The 16,816-nt window shown below is 45.0% G+C and overlaps 1 protein-coding gene across 3 annotated transcripts; it reads right to left on the bottom strand.

The window, feature by feature from the left end:
* Positions 1–1,773: 1,773 nt before the first annotated feature.
* Positions 1,774–6,673, bottom strand: LOC100216964 (uncharacterized). 3 transcript variants are annotated; one of them, XM_008663273.3, is made up of 8 exons: positions 6,356–6,673; positions 5,793–5,895; positions 5,634–5,702; positions 5,434–5,507; positions 4,550–4,679; positions 3,295–3,399; positions 2,760–2,952; positions 1,774–2,241 (listed from the first exon to the last, which is right to left on the bottom strand). In XM_008663273.3, exons 1-8 carry the CDS (start codon positions 6,503–6,505, stop codon positions 2,238–2,240), a joined length of 828 nt encoding a protein of 275 aa, XP_008661495.1. In that variant the 5' UTR covers positions 6,506–6,673; the 3' UTR covers positions 1,774–2,237.
* Positions 6,674–16,816: the final 10,143 nt, after the last annotated feature.

Below are 16,816 nucleotides of genomic sequence, written 5' to 3'. Positions count from 1 at the left end.
GGAATCACGTGATGCTACTTTCTTTGAGCATATATTTCCAATGAAAGACATTCATAGCAATTCTAGATACTCTTCTGAGATAATTCCTGAACATAATACACCTATTGAGAGTTTTGAACAGCCACATGAAATTGTCCTAGAGGAGGATGACAATGATGCTCCTAAAAGGAGCAAGAGACAAAGGGTTGAAAAATCCTTTGGTAATGATTTCATTGTGTACCTTGTGGACGATACTCCTACTACCATTGCAGAAGCATTTGCATCTCTAGATGCAGATGATTGGAAAGAAGCAGTTCATAATGAGATGGACTCTATTCTTTCAAATGGTACGTGGGAAGTCACTGATCGACCCTATGGATGCAAACCCGTGGGTTGTAAGTGGGTGTTTAAAAAGAAGCTCAAGCCTGATGGTACAATTGAAAAGTACAAGGCTAGGCTTGTGGCTAAAGGCTATACTCAGAAAGAAGGAGAAGACTTCTTTGATACTTACTCACCTGTTGCTAGAATGACCACTATTCGAGTACTACTTTCTTTGGCTGCCTCGTATGGTCTCCTTGTTCATCAGATGGATGTAAAGACAGCTTTTCTTAATGGAGAGCTGGACGAGGAAATCTATATGGAACAGCCTGATGGATTTGTAGTAAAGGGTCAAGAAAGCAAGGTGTGCAAGTTATTGAAATCTTTGTATGGTCTGAAGCAAGCACCAAAACAGTGGCATGAGAAGTTTGACACTACTCTAACGTCTGCAGGCTTTGCCATTAATGAGGCAGACAGGTGTGTATATTATCGCTGTGGTGGGGGCGAAGGAGTTATATTGTGCTTATATGTTGATGATATATTGATATTTGGCACAAACATTGATGTGATCAATGAAGTCAAGTCTTTTCTATCAAAGAGTTTTGATATGAAAGATCTGGGAGAAGCTGATGTGATTCTAAACATCAAGCTGATTAAGGCAGATGGTGGGATTACTCTCTCGCAATCTCACTATGTTGAAAAGGTTTTGAAGCGATTTGGCTTCTCTGAGTGCAAACCTTCTCCAACACCTTATGATCCCAGTGTGACACTGCGAAAGAACAAGAGAATTGGTTTAGACCAATTGAGATACTCTCAGATTGTCGGTTCACTCATGTATCTTGCTGGTGCAACAAGGCCCGATATCTCGTTTGCTGTGAGCAAATTGAGTAGGTTCATGTCAAACCCCGGGACTGATCATTGGCATGCACTTGAGCGGGTTATGCGCTACCTGCAAGGTACAATGAGTTATGGGATTCACTATTCTGGTCAGCATGCAGTACTTGAAGGATATAGTGATTCGAACTGGATATCTGATGCAGACGAGCTTTATGCCACCAGTGGTTATGTCTTTACTATTGGTGGAGGTGCGGTATCATGGAGGTCATGCAAGCAGACCATTTTGACGAGGTCAACCATGGAAGCCGAGCTAGCTGCACTTGACACAGCAACCGTTGAGGCAGAATGGTTGCGTGAACTCTTGATGGACTTGCCGGTGGTTGAGAAACCAATACCAGCTATCCTTATGAACTGTGACAATCAGACAGTGATCGCTAAAGTGACGAGTTCTAAGGATAATGGAAAGTCATCAAGACATGTCAAAAGACGATTGAAGTCTGTCAGAAAGTTGAGAAACTCCGGAGTTATAAGTGTGACTTATATTTCAACAGATAAAAATATGGCAGATCCTTTTACCAAGGGACTACCACGTAATGTGATAGTAATCGCATCGAGAGAGATGGGTATGAGACCCGAATAAAGTTGCCATGGTGGAAGCCACACTCACTTGGTATATTCCAGCTACCTCGGGCACTTTCAGTTTTCTGAAATATATTGTTGTCAAGACTGAATAGTGAAGACAGGCATGGCATTGCACCGTGAAGCGTTAACAGCACTGGACTATTATCTCCGCCGTTTCTAGCTTCCTATGGGGTTCACACGAAATGTAAGATGACAAAGTGCTTAGCCACAGCGGAGCACTGTTCTGATGACTTGATGAGTCGCGACACATTCAAATTTACATGCTACTTGGCTCCCACCTAGAAAAAAAAGGTGGGATTCTATTTCTAATGCCCCTGCAGCTTCTGTAAGCAGAGGATCCAATTCTTGTACTACAGCAGTGTAGCCTGTTCAGATTTGAGCTTGTTCGGCCATTAATAGTGTTTAGAAGCCTAACAGAGTGATTCTGTGTTGATGGCACACACTTGACACCTGGAGTGGTATCACCTGCAAGAAGAGGGTACCAGTTATTTTGTCGTGATCCAGCAAGTCACAATATGTTCTGAAACAAAGTAGCTAGAGCACACGTGTGAGTTCAAGCAAACAGAATTATCACGAGACATACCCTATGGACTATGGTGGTGGGGTTGATTCAACAATCAGAATAGTATTAGATGCATGCACTAAAATGAAACTGCAATTTAAAGCTCCTTGCAAACTCTACAAATGTTCTGAAACGGTGGATAGCAAGTGCATATGCTAACTTACCAAAAGATGATAAGGAAATAACTTTCTCAAATATGCATGAGAGCAGCAAGTGCCCTCATATTGGATATGAGTGCTATTCATAACAATTATCACCAAAAACTTGACAGGTTTTTCTCCTTTTAATTATTGGACCACAATGGAAAGAAGAATACTCTAGAATTTTTTTCTCCTTTGGATGGAATTAGAATATTCACACAAAAAAACTTAGAAAAGGCCTCCAAACAAATATTGCAATTAAGACGAACAAATAATGTTACCTTTTCAGCCACTTTGGTCTGCCAGGCTTCTTATTTGTTGTTGTTGGTACAGGAACAGATTGAGATGCATCAGATTGAAGAGAAGAAGAGTTCATTCTAGAATCATCAGGTTGACTAGCAGGTTTCAGCAGAAGTGACAATCCATCCAAACTTAGAATTTCTTCGCGGAGAAAGGGTCCTGCTTTTAGATCATCTGCATTTAACAACGAAACTGCAGGTCCAAAACATTTGATACAACTCATTGCAAGAAGTCAAGAACTCATGAGTATCTAAATGTCTAACAAAGTGACAACCATGATACTCTTGTATAGTATCAGACTAACAGGGGCGAAATAAATAATTTGACATAGGCACCACCAGTGACAAATTATTTCATGTATTTGCATGTATTTCTGCGTGTGCGGATGGGGTGAGGAGAAAAGCATGGCACTGGAATTGACCTCTGTTAAATTACACCATATATTTGAAACATACAGCTGAGAGGTAATTGTTGTTTATTTCTTAACTTGGCATGAGTCATTATGATGATGCATACCTTCAGGGAGATCATAAGAAAAATGAACATTAGCCCCAGGGACAAAACCAGCTGTATAGAAGTCCTGTGATGTGTCCAGTATTCGCTTCTTTGGAGGTACTGTATCTGTTGTTGAATCAAACAGACCCAGGCATTAAAAGATTGCAAACAGTACAGGTTTAAGTCTTTAAGATATGAGTATGGAAGATGCATAGAATTATAACTTTATATACAAGTCAAAGTGTCAAACCCACGCCAAATAATACCAAAGATCACAACGATTATCAGACTATAGATTTCACAAATTCAATCTAAGGAACATCTGGCATACAAGTTCAGTGATGCATGTTTGATTTATCTAAAAATAGGCACTATGATAGATAATCATAAGCATCACTTTATAAGCTGTGGCTGTTTAACTTTTACAACATAATCTCTTCACTGAAAATGATTCTGTGGTCCAGAATAGGCACCAAACTGCCAGAAGGAAGCGAATTGAAAATAGACTTCCCATTTCTTACTATTGTATTGACTTGATGAATCAGTGTTCAGGGGCTCTACACTTATACAATCTGTCACGTGCAGATTATAGGTGTTACTGTTGACGCGAACAGTTACCTATCCTTGTAACCAATGGGACTATTCTTATCTTTAGCGTTATAAGGAATCAGAAGATTGGATAGCAAGTATATCAGTTTTGTTAAGGATTAGTGACTACAAAAGATTAGTTTTAATCTGTTAGGGCCATGCCTAGTAGCTCTATAAAAGGTGCAACCAGCTACCATTGTGGGTAAGCAAGACGAATAGCAATGTTAGGGTTAGTCACTTTCTCCTATCCCTGCCCTTGCGGTGCAGCTGCTGCCGATCGGTGAGGTCGCGCTGCTTGGGTTAGGTGCTAGTGCCATCTAGATCAAGGTTTGAGGCAATTGGTATCAGATTGTTTGTAGCGGTTAGTAATAATTGCATCATGATGAAAATAGCAGCTAATATCGACTCTAAAACCCTTCACACAAAGTGATGTATTAAAAAATCACAGATTTCGTAAGTGCGAAATTATTTGTGTCAGTTAGCTGTTTCCCTAATTAATGATTGCCAATATGTTCGCTTGCCAAGAATAACTATAAGAAAAATCTAATTGACAAATTGTAGCAATTCATATCCAGAACAAATTATCCAATGGTAAAATGCGAAGGAATGATGAAGGGTGAAAGAGGACAGAAAAAACATAGGTAAACTCTACATATATTACCCCTGCTAAGAGAGAAGCAGAACTTACAAAGATAGAATGGCAGATCTGGTCTAGCAAGTACTTTCAAGAGCAGGTCCACTAGACTATGTATCCTCTCTGATGGAATAAAGTCAGCCTCAAGGATGTAGCCATCCGGGAAACGCACCCTCATTACTGTCTATAATAAGGTGGTTACTCCATTAAAAACAAGTATTTAGAACTCATAATGATGTAACTCAGTTAAAAAACTCAAAATAAGTTAAGAATGAGACAATTTGCTTTAAAACAAGCAGCTAGAACTAGATAATGTTATGCCATGTTTTATTTTCTTAGGACAGTTTCACATGATAGAAGTTAATTAACTCATATACTCTCTCCATTCCGTTTTACAGGGCGTTACAGGGGTCTTTGCAGATACCAAGACATTCATCCATGCAAACGTATTAACTAGCACAGTCATCTACGCCGCTGATGCAAAGTCCGTCCATCGTCGGGCGCACGTGGCTGCATAGGTCCATCCACCGTTCTGTTTTTGTGTGGTACTCAGCCCACGTGTGAAGCTTGGGTGCTACGCCCCGATGAATGCATGTGATGTCTCAGCCATTGACTAATTACTTGCCTCCTTGATACTTCAGACTGCTTAGTAACATCGCCAAAACCAAAAACATGCATGCGCCGTGTATAATGGGACGGAGGGAGTATTTATGTAAAATAAGAAAAAACTGCTCTTCAAACATTTCTTAAGGCACTGCTCAGCGCTGAATTAAAAAGGAGGTAACTACGAGTCACACACAGAATGTAACAAAAGAACTGGTAATAACAATTGCCATCTTCAAAGTGTTCCTTTGTACAGAGGACTGGATGAAGAAGCATTGCACGTTGATTGATCGTAAAAAATAAATAAATGTAAATGATGTGCATCATAACCCTACTTTTGTTCTCTTTGCTCGCTGAGCAGCAAGTTCTGCTTCCCGCATCTTGCGAGTCTTCAGCATTTTAAAGTGCTCTGCACAAATTTGCCATTTTCAACAGTGCTACCGTAAGTAAATCAGAATGCAAAATAATTCAGGTTGGTCAATATATTAAACTAAGTTGACACTAAATAACTAAAGTCCGAAACAATATTTTCTACCTCCCATCCTGTTTGAAATCAAGTTGTAGTAATCAGCAGGCTGAAGCTCATAAAAGTCGTCATCTTCCTCTGCAATAACAATGTTTTGATGTCACTGCAGAACTAGCATAAACACAGGACAGATTTTGGTAAAGATAAAAGAAGATGACACTTAGGTACCATGATCTGCACTAGGCAACTTGCTGGTTTGTGAAGCAAAGTTCTCACTTGAAAAAACCCGGATCTCATGCCCAAGTGCCTCTGACACTGCTTTCAGCTTGTCCTGGGATTTTCCAAAGAAAACTCATTTTCAGACTGTCACATCTACCTAGATGACAGGTGGAGAATTCAGAATACAAAGGTTTGACCCAAAAAAAGAAAGTATGATCATTACTCTAAAAATAAAACCCTCCCAGAAACCAATTCAAATTTGTAATTTTGGGAATGTCACATGACCACCCCCCAAACAATCATGCATGTGTTCATTCCCCAAATGGTCATTTCAGAAGATGAGAAGAGAACCCATCTTACACACACAAATTCGGAACTCCGGACCCTAGGGCCGGCGCGAACCCGAAATTATCCAAGAACCCTGCCCAAGAAACTGCAGACGGCTCCAAGAACCGAAACTACCGGGAGCCTGCGTCTGTTCCTATTCGCCCGGCGGCGACGCGGACCCAATCGCGCAATAAGCGCGTGAGCACGCGGCGGGGAACGGGGAAGGACCGGGAGCGCGTACGTACCGTGGCGCGCTGCGCGTCGGCGTCGACATCCATGTCCACCGCCGACGAGAGGTCGTCGCCCGCGGCCCTCTTCCTGCGGCGAGTCGCGTACGGACAGATGAGGGTGATGGTCGTGGAGGAAGGGCCCGCCTGCTGGTGGGGGTACTCCATCTTGGAGACTTTGGACGGAAAGGGGGAGGAAAGGAAGCCTTCGCGAGCGCGAGGCGAGACGGGCTGCGGGCTGCGGGTCGGGCTTGGACTCCAGATTCGATGCGCTGAGCTGAGACCTGAGATGGAGAGAGCGAGCACGCGGCAACATTTTTTACCCTGCTCGCCGGCCTCGACGGCTCTAAACATATTTTGGGCTGAGCCTTTATTGGTATCGTCAGCCCATACGTATGTTTAGGCCCAGTGATGTACAAGCCTTCAGAGTTCAGATGAAGTGCTGAATTTGCTAATAAAAAATGGACTGCAGAAGGGTATCTGTCTTTCTGAATTCAGACTTTTCATATTGGAACAATTGGATCTATACCATTAAAAAATCCAAACTTTAGATATATACCATGGACCCCACATGTCATTGGCTCATGTGGACCCACATGTAAGTGAGATAGTAATGGTATGGATCCAAAGTGGTGATCTTTTAATGGTATGGATCCAAATTTCCCTTTCATATTTGTTTCTTGTTTGGGTTGTGGTGCCTATCCTCGCCTGCAAACTAACTCAAGTGTGTTGTTTCTTATCATGCACGATCACACGAGAATAGTGTCGGTGTTTTGGGTCCGACCGCACACCCGGGGTTGTCCCTCAAGGTGTTTTAGGAGTAGGACGGTGTCGCCGACTGTAGCAAAATGGTTCGTGCCAGATGCACGAGGGACAATGGACAGTGTTTACAGGTTCGGGCCGCTTAGAGATGCGTAACACCCTACGTCCTGATGAGTATGCTTTGTGTAATGGGTTACAAGGTAGCTCTCTAAAGCGAGAACGTGGAGAGTTGAGGTGGATGGCTGAATGATGGGATCGATCCTTTTGATGGGGTGCCCCCAAGGCCTTATATATTCGACCGTGGGGCAATACACGTGGATATGATAACAATGTACACCTAAAAGATAGTGAACTGTTTGAGTCTATCTTCCTATGATTCTGCCGACCTATCCTCGCCTGGTTCCGTTGCATGGGGCTCCAGCGCGGGAAAGTTGGATCCTTGTTGTGGTCGCTTGCTCAACGCTGTGGGTCGTCCGGGCTTGCACCAATCCGGCCTTACGTCAACCTGCTTTACTGATTGTCCCTTCCCAGGCCCACTGAAAGGGAAATGTGCCCTTGGGCCATTTCTAAGTATTTTGGTGATTTAGTGTCCAACACAAGTGCCCTAGTGTAAAAAGGTGGACAAAGTACAAATCAAGGATAAAGGTATGTTTCTCAGACTTAGTACATTGTTTTATGGACTAATGTGTTGTGTCTAAGTGCTGGAAACAGGAAAAATCCAATTGGAAATGTCTTGGCTCGAGCAGCCAAGAATCTGCTGAGTCTGGGGGCACCGGACTATCCGGTGGTGCACCGGACAGTGTCCTGTGGTGCACCGGACAGTGTCCGGTGCGCCAGGCTGGCTCGAGCGAAGTGGCCGCTCTCGGGAATTCACCGGCGACGAACGGCTATAATTCATCGGACTGTCCGGTGTACACCGGACTGTCCGGTGAGCCAACGGTCGGCAGGGCCAACGGTCGGCCGCGCGATCTGCGCGGGACACGTGGCCGAGCCAACGGCTAGAAGGGGGCACCGGTCTGTCCGGTGTGCACCGGACATGTCCGGTGCGCCAACGGCTCTCAGGCTGCCAACGGTCGACTGCGCCATTTATGGAAGGAAATCGGGCACCGGACAGTGTCCGGTGTGCACCGGACTGTCCGGTGCGCCAGTCGACAGAAGGCAAGATCAGCCTTCCTAGATTGCTCTCAACGGCTCCTAGCTGCCTTGGGGCTATAAAAGGGACCCCTAGGCGCATGGAGGAGGGCACCAAGCATTCCTACAACATTCCTAAGCACCAAGACATCAATTCTGCAACTTTGATTCTTTGCGATAGCAATTAGAGCTCTAGTTGAGTACTGAACTCATTGAGTTGTGTTGTGAGCTCTCATTGCGACTTGTGTGCGTGGTGTTGCTGTGATTTCTTGTCTTGAGTGTGTTACTAATCCCTCCCTTGCTCCGTGTTTCTTTGTGAATTTCAAGTGTAAGGGCGAGAGGCTCCAAGTTGTGGAGATTCCTCGCAAACGGGATTGAGAAAAAGCAAGCAAAACACTGTGGTATTCAAGTGGGTCTTTGGACCGCTTGAGAGGGGTTGATTACAACCCTCGTCCGTTGGGACGCCACAACGTGGAGTAGGCAAGCGTTGGTCTTGGCCGAACCACGGGATAACCACCGTGCCATCTCTGTGATTGATCTTGTTGGTTATTGTGTTTTGTTGAAGATTCCTCTCTAGCCACTTGGCAGTTATTGTGCTAACACTTAACCAAGTTTTTTTGTGGCCTAAGTTTTAAGTGTTACAGGATCACCTATTCACCCCCCCCCCCTCTAGGTGCTCTCAATTGGTATCAAAGCTGTTCTCTTCATAAAGGGACTAACCGCCCGAAGAGATGGATCCTAAGGGGAAGGGAATCGTGATTAACGACAAAGAGAAGGAATCCTTCGTCAACGAGCCGAAGGATGACAAGCCCACAGACTCCGGCTCGGGCCATAGACGGAAAGACGGGAAGAAGAAGAAGACAAGGCGCATCAAGGAAATTGTCTACTACGACGACAGCGATGAGTCTACTTCTTCCCAAAAGGACGACGACCACAACGACTACGAGAGAAGGAAACCGGTCAATTCGAACTTTTCTTTTGACTACTCTCGTATTCCTCAAAGTACAAATGCTCATTTATTATCCATTCCTCTCGGCAAGCCTCCACACTTTGATGGGGAGGACTACGGATTTTGGAGCCACAAAATGCGTAGTCACCTTTTCTCTCTCCATCCTAGTATATGGGAAATTGTAGAGAGTGGAATGCACTTCGATAGTACGGTTAGTCCCATGTTCATTAATGAGCAAATTCATAAGAATGCACAAGCTACTACTGTTCTTCTAGCTTCATTGTGCAGGGATGAATACCACAAAGTGAGCGGCTTGGATAACGCCAAGCAAATATGGGACACCCTCAAGATTTCTCATGAGGGGAACGACGTCACCTTGCTCACCAAGATGGAATTGGTGGAGGGCGAGCTTGGTCGATTCGCGATGATAAGGGGCGAGGAGCCAACCCAAACATACAACTGGCTCAAGACCCTTATCAACAAAATAAGGAGCTACGAAAGCACGCGATGGACGGACCACGACGTCGTCCGACTGATGCTAAGGTCCTTTACCGTTCTTGATCCTCATTTGGTGAATAATATTCGTGAGAATCCCAGGTACACCAAAATGTCGCCCGAAGAAGTCCTTGGGAAATTTGTAAGCGGGCGAATGATGATCAAGGAGGCTAGGTACGTGGACGACGCATTGAATGGTCCAATCAACGAGCCTCAACCCCTTGCTCTCAAGGCAACAAGAAGCAAGGAGGCGCTACCTAGCAAGGTGGCACAAATTGAGGCGGCCGGACTTAATGATGAAGAGATGGCCCTCATCATCAAGAGATTCAAGACGGCGCTAAAGGGTCGCAAGGGGCAGTCAAGCAAGACCAAGACAAAGGGGAAGCACTCATGCTTCAAATGTAGTAAGCTTGGTCATTTTATTGCTAACTGTCCCGACAATGATAGTGACCAGGATCAAGGGAACAAGAGGGAGAAGAAGAAGAACTATAAGAAGGCAAAGGGCGAGGCACATCTTGGCAAGGAGTGGGATTCGGATTGCTCCTCGTCCGACTCCGACAATGAAGGACTCGCCGCCACCGCTTTCAACAAGTCGTCCCTCTTCCCCAACGAGCGTCACACATGCCTTATGGGAAGGGAGAAGAAGGTATGTACTCGAGACTCTACCTATGCTTCTTCAAGTGAGGACGAATCTAGTGATGAGGATGAAATAGATTATTCATGTTTATTTAAGGGCCTAGATAGAACCAAGGTAGATAAAATCAATGAATTGATTGATGCATTAAATGATAAGAATAGACTTTTAGAAAAACAAGAAGATTTGTTGTATGAAGAACATGACAAATTTATAGAAGCACAAAAATCTCATGCTTTAGAAGTTAAAAGAAATGAAATGCTTTCTTGTGAATTATCTTCTTGCCATGAGACGATTACTAGTTTAAGGAGCATTAATGACGATTTGAATGATAAATTAGAAATAGCTAGTAAATCAACAACTTGTGTAGAAAATGCCGTTATTTGCAATAGATGTAAAGATTTTGATATTGATGCTTGTAGTGAACACATAGCTTCTATTGCAAAGTTAAATGATGAAATGGCTAGTCTTAATGCCCAACTTAAGGCTAGCAAAAGTGATTTTGATAAACTAAAATTTGCTAGGGATGCCTACACGATTGGTAGACACCCCTCAATTAAGGATGGGCTTGGCTTCAAGAGGGAAGCCAAGAACTTAACAAGCCATAATGCTCCCATCTCCGCCAAGGAGAAAGGGAAGGCCCCTATGGCAAATAGTACTAAAAGGAACCATGCTTTTATGTACAATGATAAAAGACAGTCTCATAGGAGTTGCAATGCTTTTGATTCACATGCCTATGACTCTTATGCTATGTTTGCTCCTAGTTCTTCCTATATGCATGGTAGAGATATGCCTAGGAAGAGTATTGTTCATGTTCCTAGAAAAGTTATGAATGGTCCCTCTACAATTTATCATGCTTTAAATACTTCCTTTGCTATTGGTAGAAAGGATAGGAAGATAGTTGCTAGGAAATTAGGGGCAAAATGCAAGGGTGATAAAACTTGCATTTGGGTCCCTAAGGAAATTGTGACTAACCTTGTAGGACCCAACAAGAGTTGGGTACCTAAGACCCAAGCCTAAATTTGCCTTGCAGGTTTATGCATCCGGGGGTTCAAGCTGGATTATCGACAGCGGATGCACAAACCATATGACGGGGGAGAAGAAGATGTTCACCTCCTACGTCAAGAATAAGGATTCCCAAGATTCAATCATATTCGGTGATGGGAACCAAGGCAAGGTGAAAGGTTTAGGCAAGATTGCATTATCTAATGAGCACTCTATCTCTAATGTGTTTTTAGTTGAGTCTCTTGGATATAATTTACTATCTGTCAGTCAATTATGTAATATGGGATATAATTGTCTATTTACAAATGTAGATGTGTCTGTCTTTAGAAGATGTGATGGTTCACTAGCTTTTAAGGGTGTACTAGACGGTAAACTTTATTTAGTTGATTTTGCAAAAGAAGAGGTCGGTCTAGATGCATGCTTAATGGCTAAGACTTGCATGGGCTGGTTGTGGCATCGCCGCTTAGCACATGTGGGGATGAAGAACCTCCACAAGCTTCTAAAGGGAGAACACGTGATAGGTCTAACCAATGTACATTTCGAAAAAGATAGACCTTGTGCAGCTTGTCAAGCAGGTAAACAAGTGGGAGGAGCACATCACAACAAGAATGTGATGACCACTTCAAGACCTCTGGAGCTGCTGCATATGGACCTCTTCGGACCCGTCGCCTATCTAAGCATAGGAGGAAGTAAGTATGGTCTAGTTATTGTTGATGACTTTTCCCGCTTCACTTGGGTGTTCTTTTTGCAGGATAAGTCTGAAACCCAAGGGACCCTCAAGCGCTTCCTCAGGAGAGCTCAAAATGAGTTTGAGCTCAAGGTGAAGAAGATAAGAAGCGACAATGGGTCCGAATTCAAGAATCTTCAAGTGGAGGAGTTCCTTGAGGAGGAGGGGATCAAGCACGAGTTCTCCGCTCCCTACACACCTCAGCAAAATGGTGTGGTAGAGAGGAAGAACAGGACGCTCATAGATATGGCGAGGACTATGCTTGGAGAGTTCAAGACCCCCGAGCGCTTTTGGTCGGAAGCCGTGAACACGGCTTGCCACGCCATCAACAGGGTCTACCTTCACCGCCTCCTCAAGAAGACTTCATACGAGCTGCTGACTGGTAACAAACCCAATGTATCTTATTTTCGTGTATTTGGGAGCAAGTGTTATATTCTTGTGAAGAAAGGTAGAACCTCTAAATTTGTTCCCAAAGCTGTAGAAGGGTTTTTATTAGGTTATGATTCAAATACAAAGGCGTATAGGGTCTTCAACAAATCATCGGGTTTGGTTGAAGTCTCTAGCGATGTTGTATTTGATGAGACTAATGGCTCTCCAAGAGAGCAAGTTGTTGATCTTGATGATATAGATGAAGAAGACGTTCCAACGGCCGCGATACGCACCATGACGATTGGAGATGTACGGCCTCAGGAACACTTGGGGCAAGATCAACCGTCTTCCTCAACTATGGTGCATCCCCCATCCCAAGATGACGAACAGGTACCTCAAGTGGAGGCGCATGATCAAGGGGGAGCACAGGATGTTCAAGTTGAAGAGGAAGAAGCATCTCAGGCACCTCCAACCCAAGTTCGAGCGACGATTCAAAGGGATCATCCCGTCGACCAGATATTGGGTGATATTAGCAAGGGAGTAACTACTCGCTCGAGATTAGTTAATTTTTGTGAGCATTACTCCTTTGTCTCTTCTATTGAGCCTTTCAGGGTAGAAGAGGCCTTGCTAGATCCGGACTGGGTGTTGGCCATGCAAGAGGAACTCAACAATTTCAAGCGCAATGAAGTTTGGACACTGGTGCCTCGTCCCAAGCAAAATGTTGTGGGAACCAAGTGAGTGTTCCGCAACAAACAGGACGAGCACGGGGTAGTGACGAGGAACAAGGCTCGACTTGTGGCAAAAGGTTATGCCCAAGTCGTAGGTTTGGACTTTGAGGAGACTTTTGCTCCTGTGGCTAGGCTAGAATCAATTCGTATCTTGCTAGCATATGCCGCTCACCATTCTTTCAGGTTGTACCAAATGGATGTGAAGAGCTCTTTCCTCAACGGGCCGATCAAGGAGGAGGTGTACGTAGAGCAACCCCCTGGCTTCGAGGATGAACGGTACCCCGACTACGTGTGTAAGCTCTCTAAGGCGCTCTATGGACTTAAGCAAGCCCCAAGAGCATGGTATGAATGCCTTAGAGACTTTTTAATTGCTAATGCTTTCAAGGTTGGGAAAGCCGATCCAACTCTTTTTACTAAGACTTGCGATGGTGATCTTTTTGTGTGCCAAATTTATGTCGATGACATAATATTTGGTTCTTGAAAGGGAATTAGGCTTACACCTAGTCCCTAATTAATTTTGGTGGTTGAATTGCCCAACACAAATAATTGGACTAACTAGTTTGCTCCAGTGTATAAGTTATACAGGTGTTAAAGGTTCACACTTAGCCAATAAAAAGACCAAGAGTTGGATTCAACAAAAGAGCAAAGGGGTCAACCGAAGGCACCTCTGGTCTGGCGCACCGGACTGTCCGGTGCACCACCGGACATGTCCGGTGCACCAGAGGACTCCAACGCAAACTCGCCACCTTCGGGAATTTCCAGAGGCGACTCCGCTATAATTCACCGGACTGTCCGGTGTACACCGGACAGTGTCCGGTGCGCCAAGGAAGAGCGGCCTCAGGAACTCGCCGGCTTCGGGAATCTCCAACGGCTAGTCCGCTATAATTCACCGGACATGTCCGGTGTACACCGGACTGTCCGGTGCAACTCCGGAGCAACGGCTATTCGGCGCCAACGGCTACCTGCAACGCAATTAATGCGCGCGCAGCGCGCGCAGAAGTCAGGCGCGCCCATACTGGCGCACCGGACATGGTACAGTGCATGTCCGGTGCGCACCGGACATCCAGGCGGGCCCACAAGTCAGAAGCTTCAACGGTCAGAATCCAACGGCAGTGATGACGTGGCGGGGGCACCGGACATGTCCGGTGTGCACCGGACTGTCCGGTGCGCCATCGAACAGACAGCCTTCCAACGACCACTTTTGGTGGTTGGGGCTATAAATACCCCAACCACCCCACCATTCATTGCATCCAAGTTTTTCACTTCTCAACCACTTACAAGAGCTAGGCATTCAATTCTAGACACACAAAAGAGATCAAATCCTCTCCAATTCCACAAAAGGCTTTAGTGATTAGCGAGAGAGATTTGCCGTGTTCTTTTGATCTCTTGCGCTTGGATTGCTTCTTTTCTTTCTCACTTGCTCTTGTGATCAACACTCAATTGTAATCAAGGCAAGAGGCACCAATTGTGTGGTGGCCCTTGCGGGGAAGTTTTATTCCCGGCTTTGATTTGAGAAGAGAAGCTCACTCGGTCCGAGGGACCGTTTGAGAGAGGGAAGGGTTGAAAGAGACCCGGCCTTTGTGGCCTCCTCAACGGGGAGTAGGTTTGAGAGAACCGAACCTCGGTAAAACAAATTCGCGTGTCTCACTTCACTATTCGCTTACGATTTGTTTTGTGCCCTCTCTTGCGGACTTGATTATATTTCTAACGCTAACCCGGCTTGTAGTTGTGATTATTTTTGAGAATTTCAGTTTCGCCCTATTCACCCCCCCCTCTAGGCGACTTTCAATTGGTATCAGAGCCCGGTGCTTCATTAGAGCCTAACCGCTCGAAGTGATGTCGGGAGATCACGCCAAGAAGGAGATGGAGACCGGCGAAAAGCCCACTACAAGCCACGGGAGCACTTCATCGGAAGAGTCCCGCACCAAGAGGAAGAAGAAGAGCTCCTCCAACAAAGGGAAGGAGAAGAAATCTTCTTCTCACCACAAAGAGAAGAAGGAGAGATCTTCCTCTCACAGGCCACATCAGAGTGGGGACAAGCACAAGAGGATGAGGAAAGTGGTCTACTACGAGACCGACACTTCATCAACATCGACCTCCGGCTCCGATGCGCCCTCCGTAACTTCTAAACGCCAAGAGCGTAAGAAGTTTAGTAAGATCCCCTTACACTATCCTCGTACATCTAGACATACTCCATTACTTTCCGTTCCATTAGGCAAACCACCAACCTTTGACGGTGAAGATTATGCTAGGTGGAGTGATTTAATGAAATTTCATCTAACCTCACTCCACAAAAGTATATGGAATGTTGTTGAGTTTGGAGCACAGGTACCATCCGTAGGGGATGAGGATTATGATGAGGACGAAGTGGCCCAAATCGAGCACTTCAACTCCCAAGCCACAACCATACTCTTGGCCTCTCTAAATAGAGAGGAATACAACAAAGTGCAAGGGTTGAAGAATGCAAAGGAAATTTGGGACCTCCTCAAGACCGCGCACGAGGGTGATGAACTAACAAAGATCACCAAGCGGGAAACGATCGAGGGGGAGCTCGGTCGCTTTCGACTTCGCCAAGGGGAAGAGCCACAAGACATGTACAACCGGCTCAAGACTTTGGTGAACCAAGTGCGCAACCTCGGGAGCAAGAAGTGGGATGACCACGAAGTGGTTAAGGTTATTCTTAGATCACTCATTTTCCTTAACCCCACTCAAGTTCAATTAATTCGTGGTAATCCTAGATATACTCAAATGACCCCCGAGGAAGTTATCGGGAATTTTGTGAGCTTTGAATGTATGATCAAGGGCTCCAAGAAGATCAACGAGCTTGATGAACCCTCCACGTCCGAAGCACAACCGGTGGCATTCAAGGCGACGGAGGAGAAGAAGGAGGAGTCTACACCGAGTAGACAACCAATTGATGCCTCCAAGCTCGACAATGAGGAGATGGCTTTGATCATCAAAAGCTTTCACCAAATCCTCAAGCAACGGAAGGGGAAGGATTACAAATCCCGTTCCAAGAAGGTTTGCTACAAGTGTGGTAAGCCAGGTCACTTTATCGCTAAATGTCTATTATCAAGTGACAGTGACAGGGATAACGACAAGAAGGGAAAGAGGAAAGAAAAGAAGAGGTACCACAAGAAGAGGGGCGGCGATGCCCACGTGTGCCGCGAGTGGGACTCCGACGAGAGCTCCACCGACTCCTCCTCCGACGAGGACGCCGCCAACATCGTCGTCACCAAGGGACTCCTCTTCCCCAACGTCGGCCACAAGTGCCTCATGGCAAAGGACGGCAAAAGGAAGAAGGTAAAATCAAGATCCTCCACTAAATATGAAACCTCTAGTGATGAGGATGATGCTAGCAATGAGGAGGATAACTTGTGCGTTCTTTTTGCCAACCTTAACATGGAACAAAAGGAAAAACTAAATGAACTAATTAGTGCCATCCATGAAAAGGATGACCTCTTGGATTCCCAAGAGGACTTCCTAATCAAGGAAAATAAAAAGCATGTTAAGGTTAAAAATGCTTATGCTCTAGAGGTAGAAAAATGTGAAAAATTGTCTAGTGAGCTAAGCACTTGCCATGAGACCATTAACAACCTTAGAAATGAAAATGCTAGATTAATTGCTAAGGTTGATTCTCATGTTTGTATTGATTCAATTCCCGATCTTAGAAATGATA

The sequence above is a fragment of the Zea mays genome, chromosome 10 (assembly GCF_902167145.1).
Source record: "Zea mays cultivar B73 chromosome 10, Zm-B73-REFERENCE-NAM-5.0, whole genome shotgun sequence".
NCBI classification, from domain to species: domain Eukaryota; kingdom Viridiplantae; phylum Streptophyta; class Magnoliopsida; order Poales; family Poaceae; genus Zea; species Zea mays.
The sequence above is the reverse complement of the archived record's forward strand: the minus strand, read 5'-3'. Positions and strand labels throughout refer to the sequence as shown.

Excerpts from the sequence above, each read along its gene's own strand:
- LOC100216964 (XM_008663273.3), bottom strand. The coding sequence starts at position 6,505 with ATGGAGTACCCCCACCAGCAGGCGGGCCCTTCCTCCACGACCATCACC. Across the intron at positions 5,896-6,355 it reads CCGACGCGCAGCGCGCCACG|GACAAGCTGAAAGCAGTGTC; the intron begins GTACGTACGCGC and ends GGAAAATCCCAG. Across the intron at positions 2,953-3,294 it reads TTCTTATGATCTCCCTGAAG|ATGATCTAAAAGCAGGACCC; the intron begins GTATGCATCATC and ends TGTTAAATGCAG.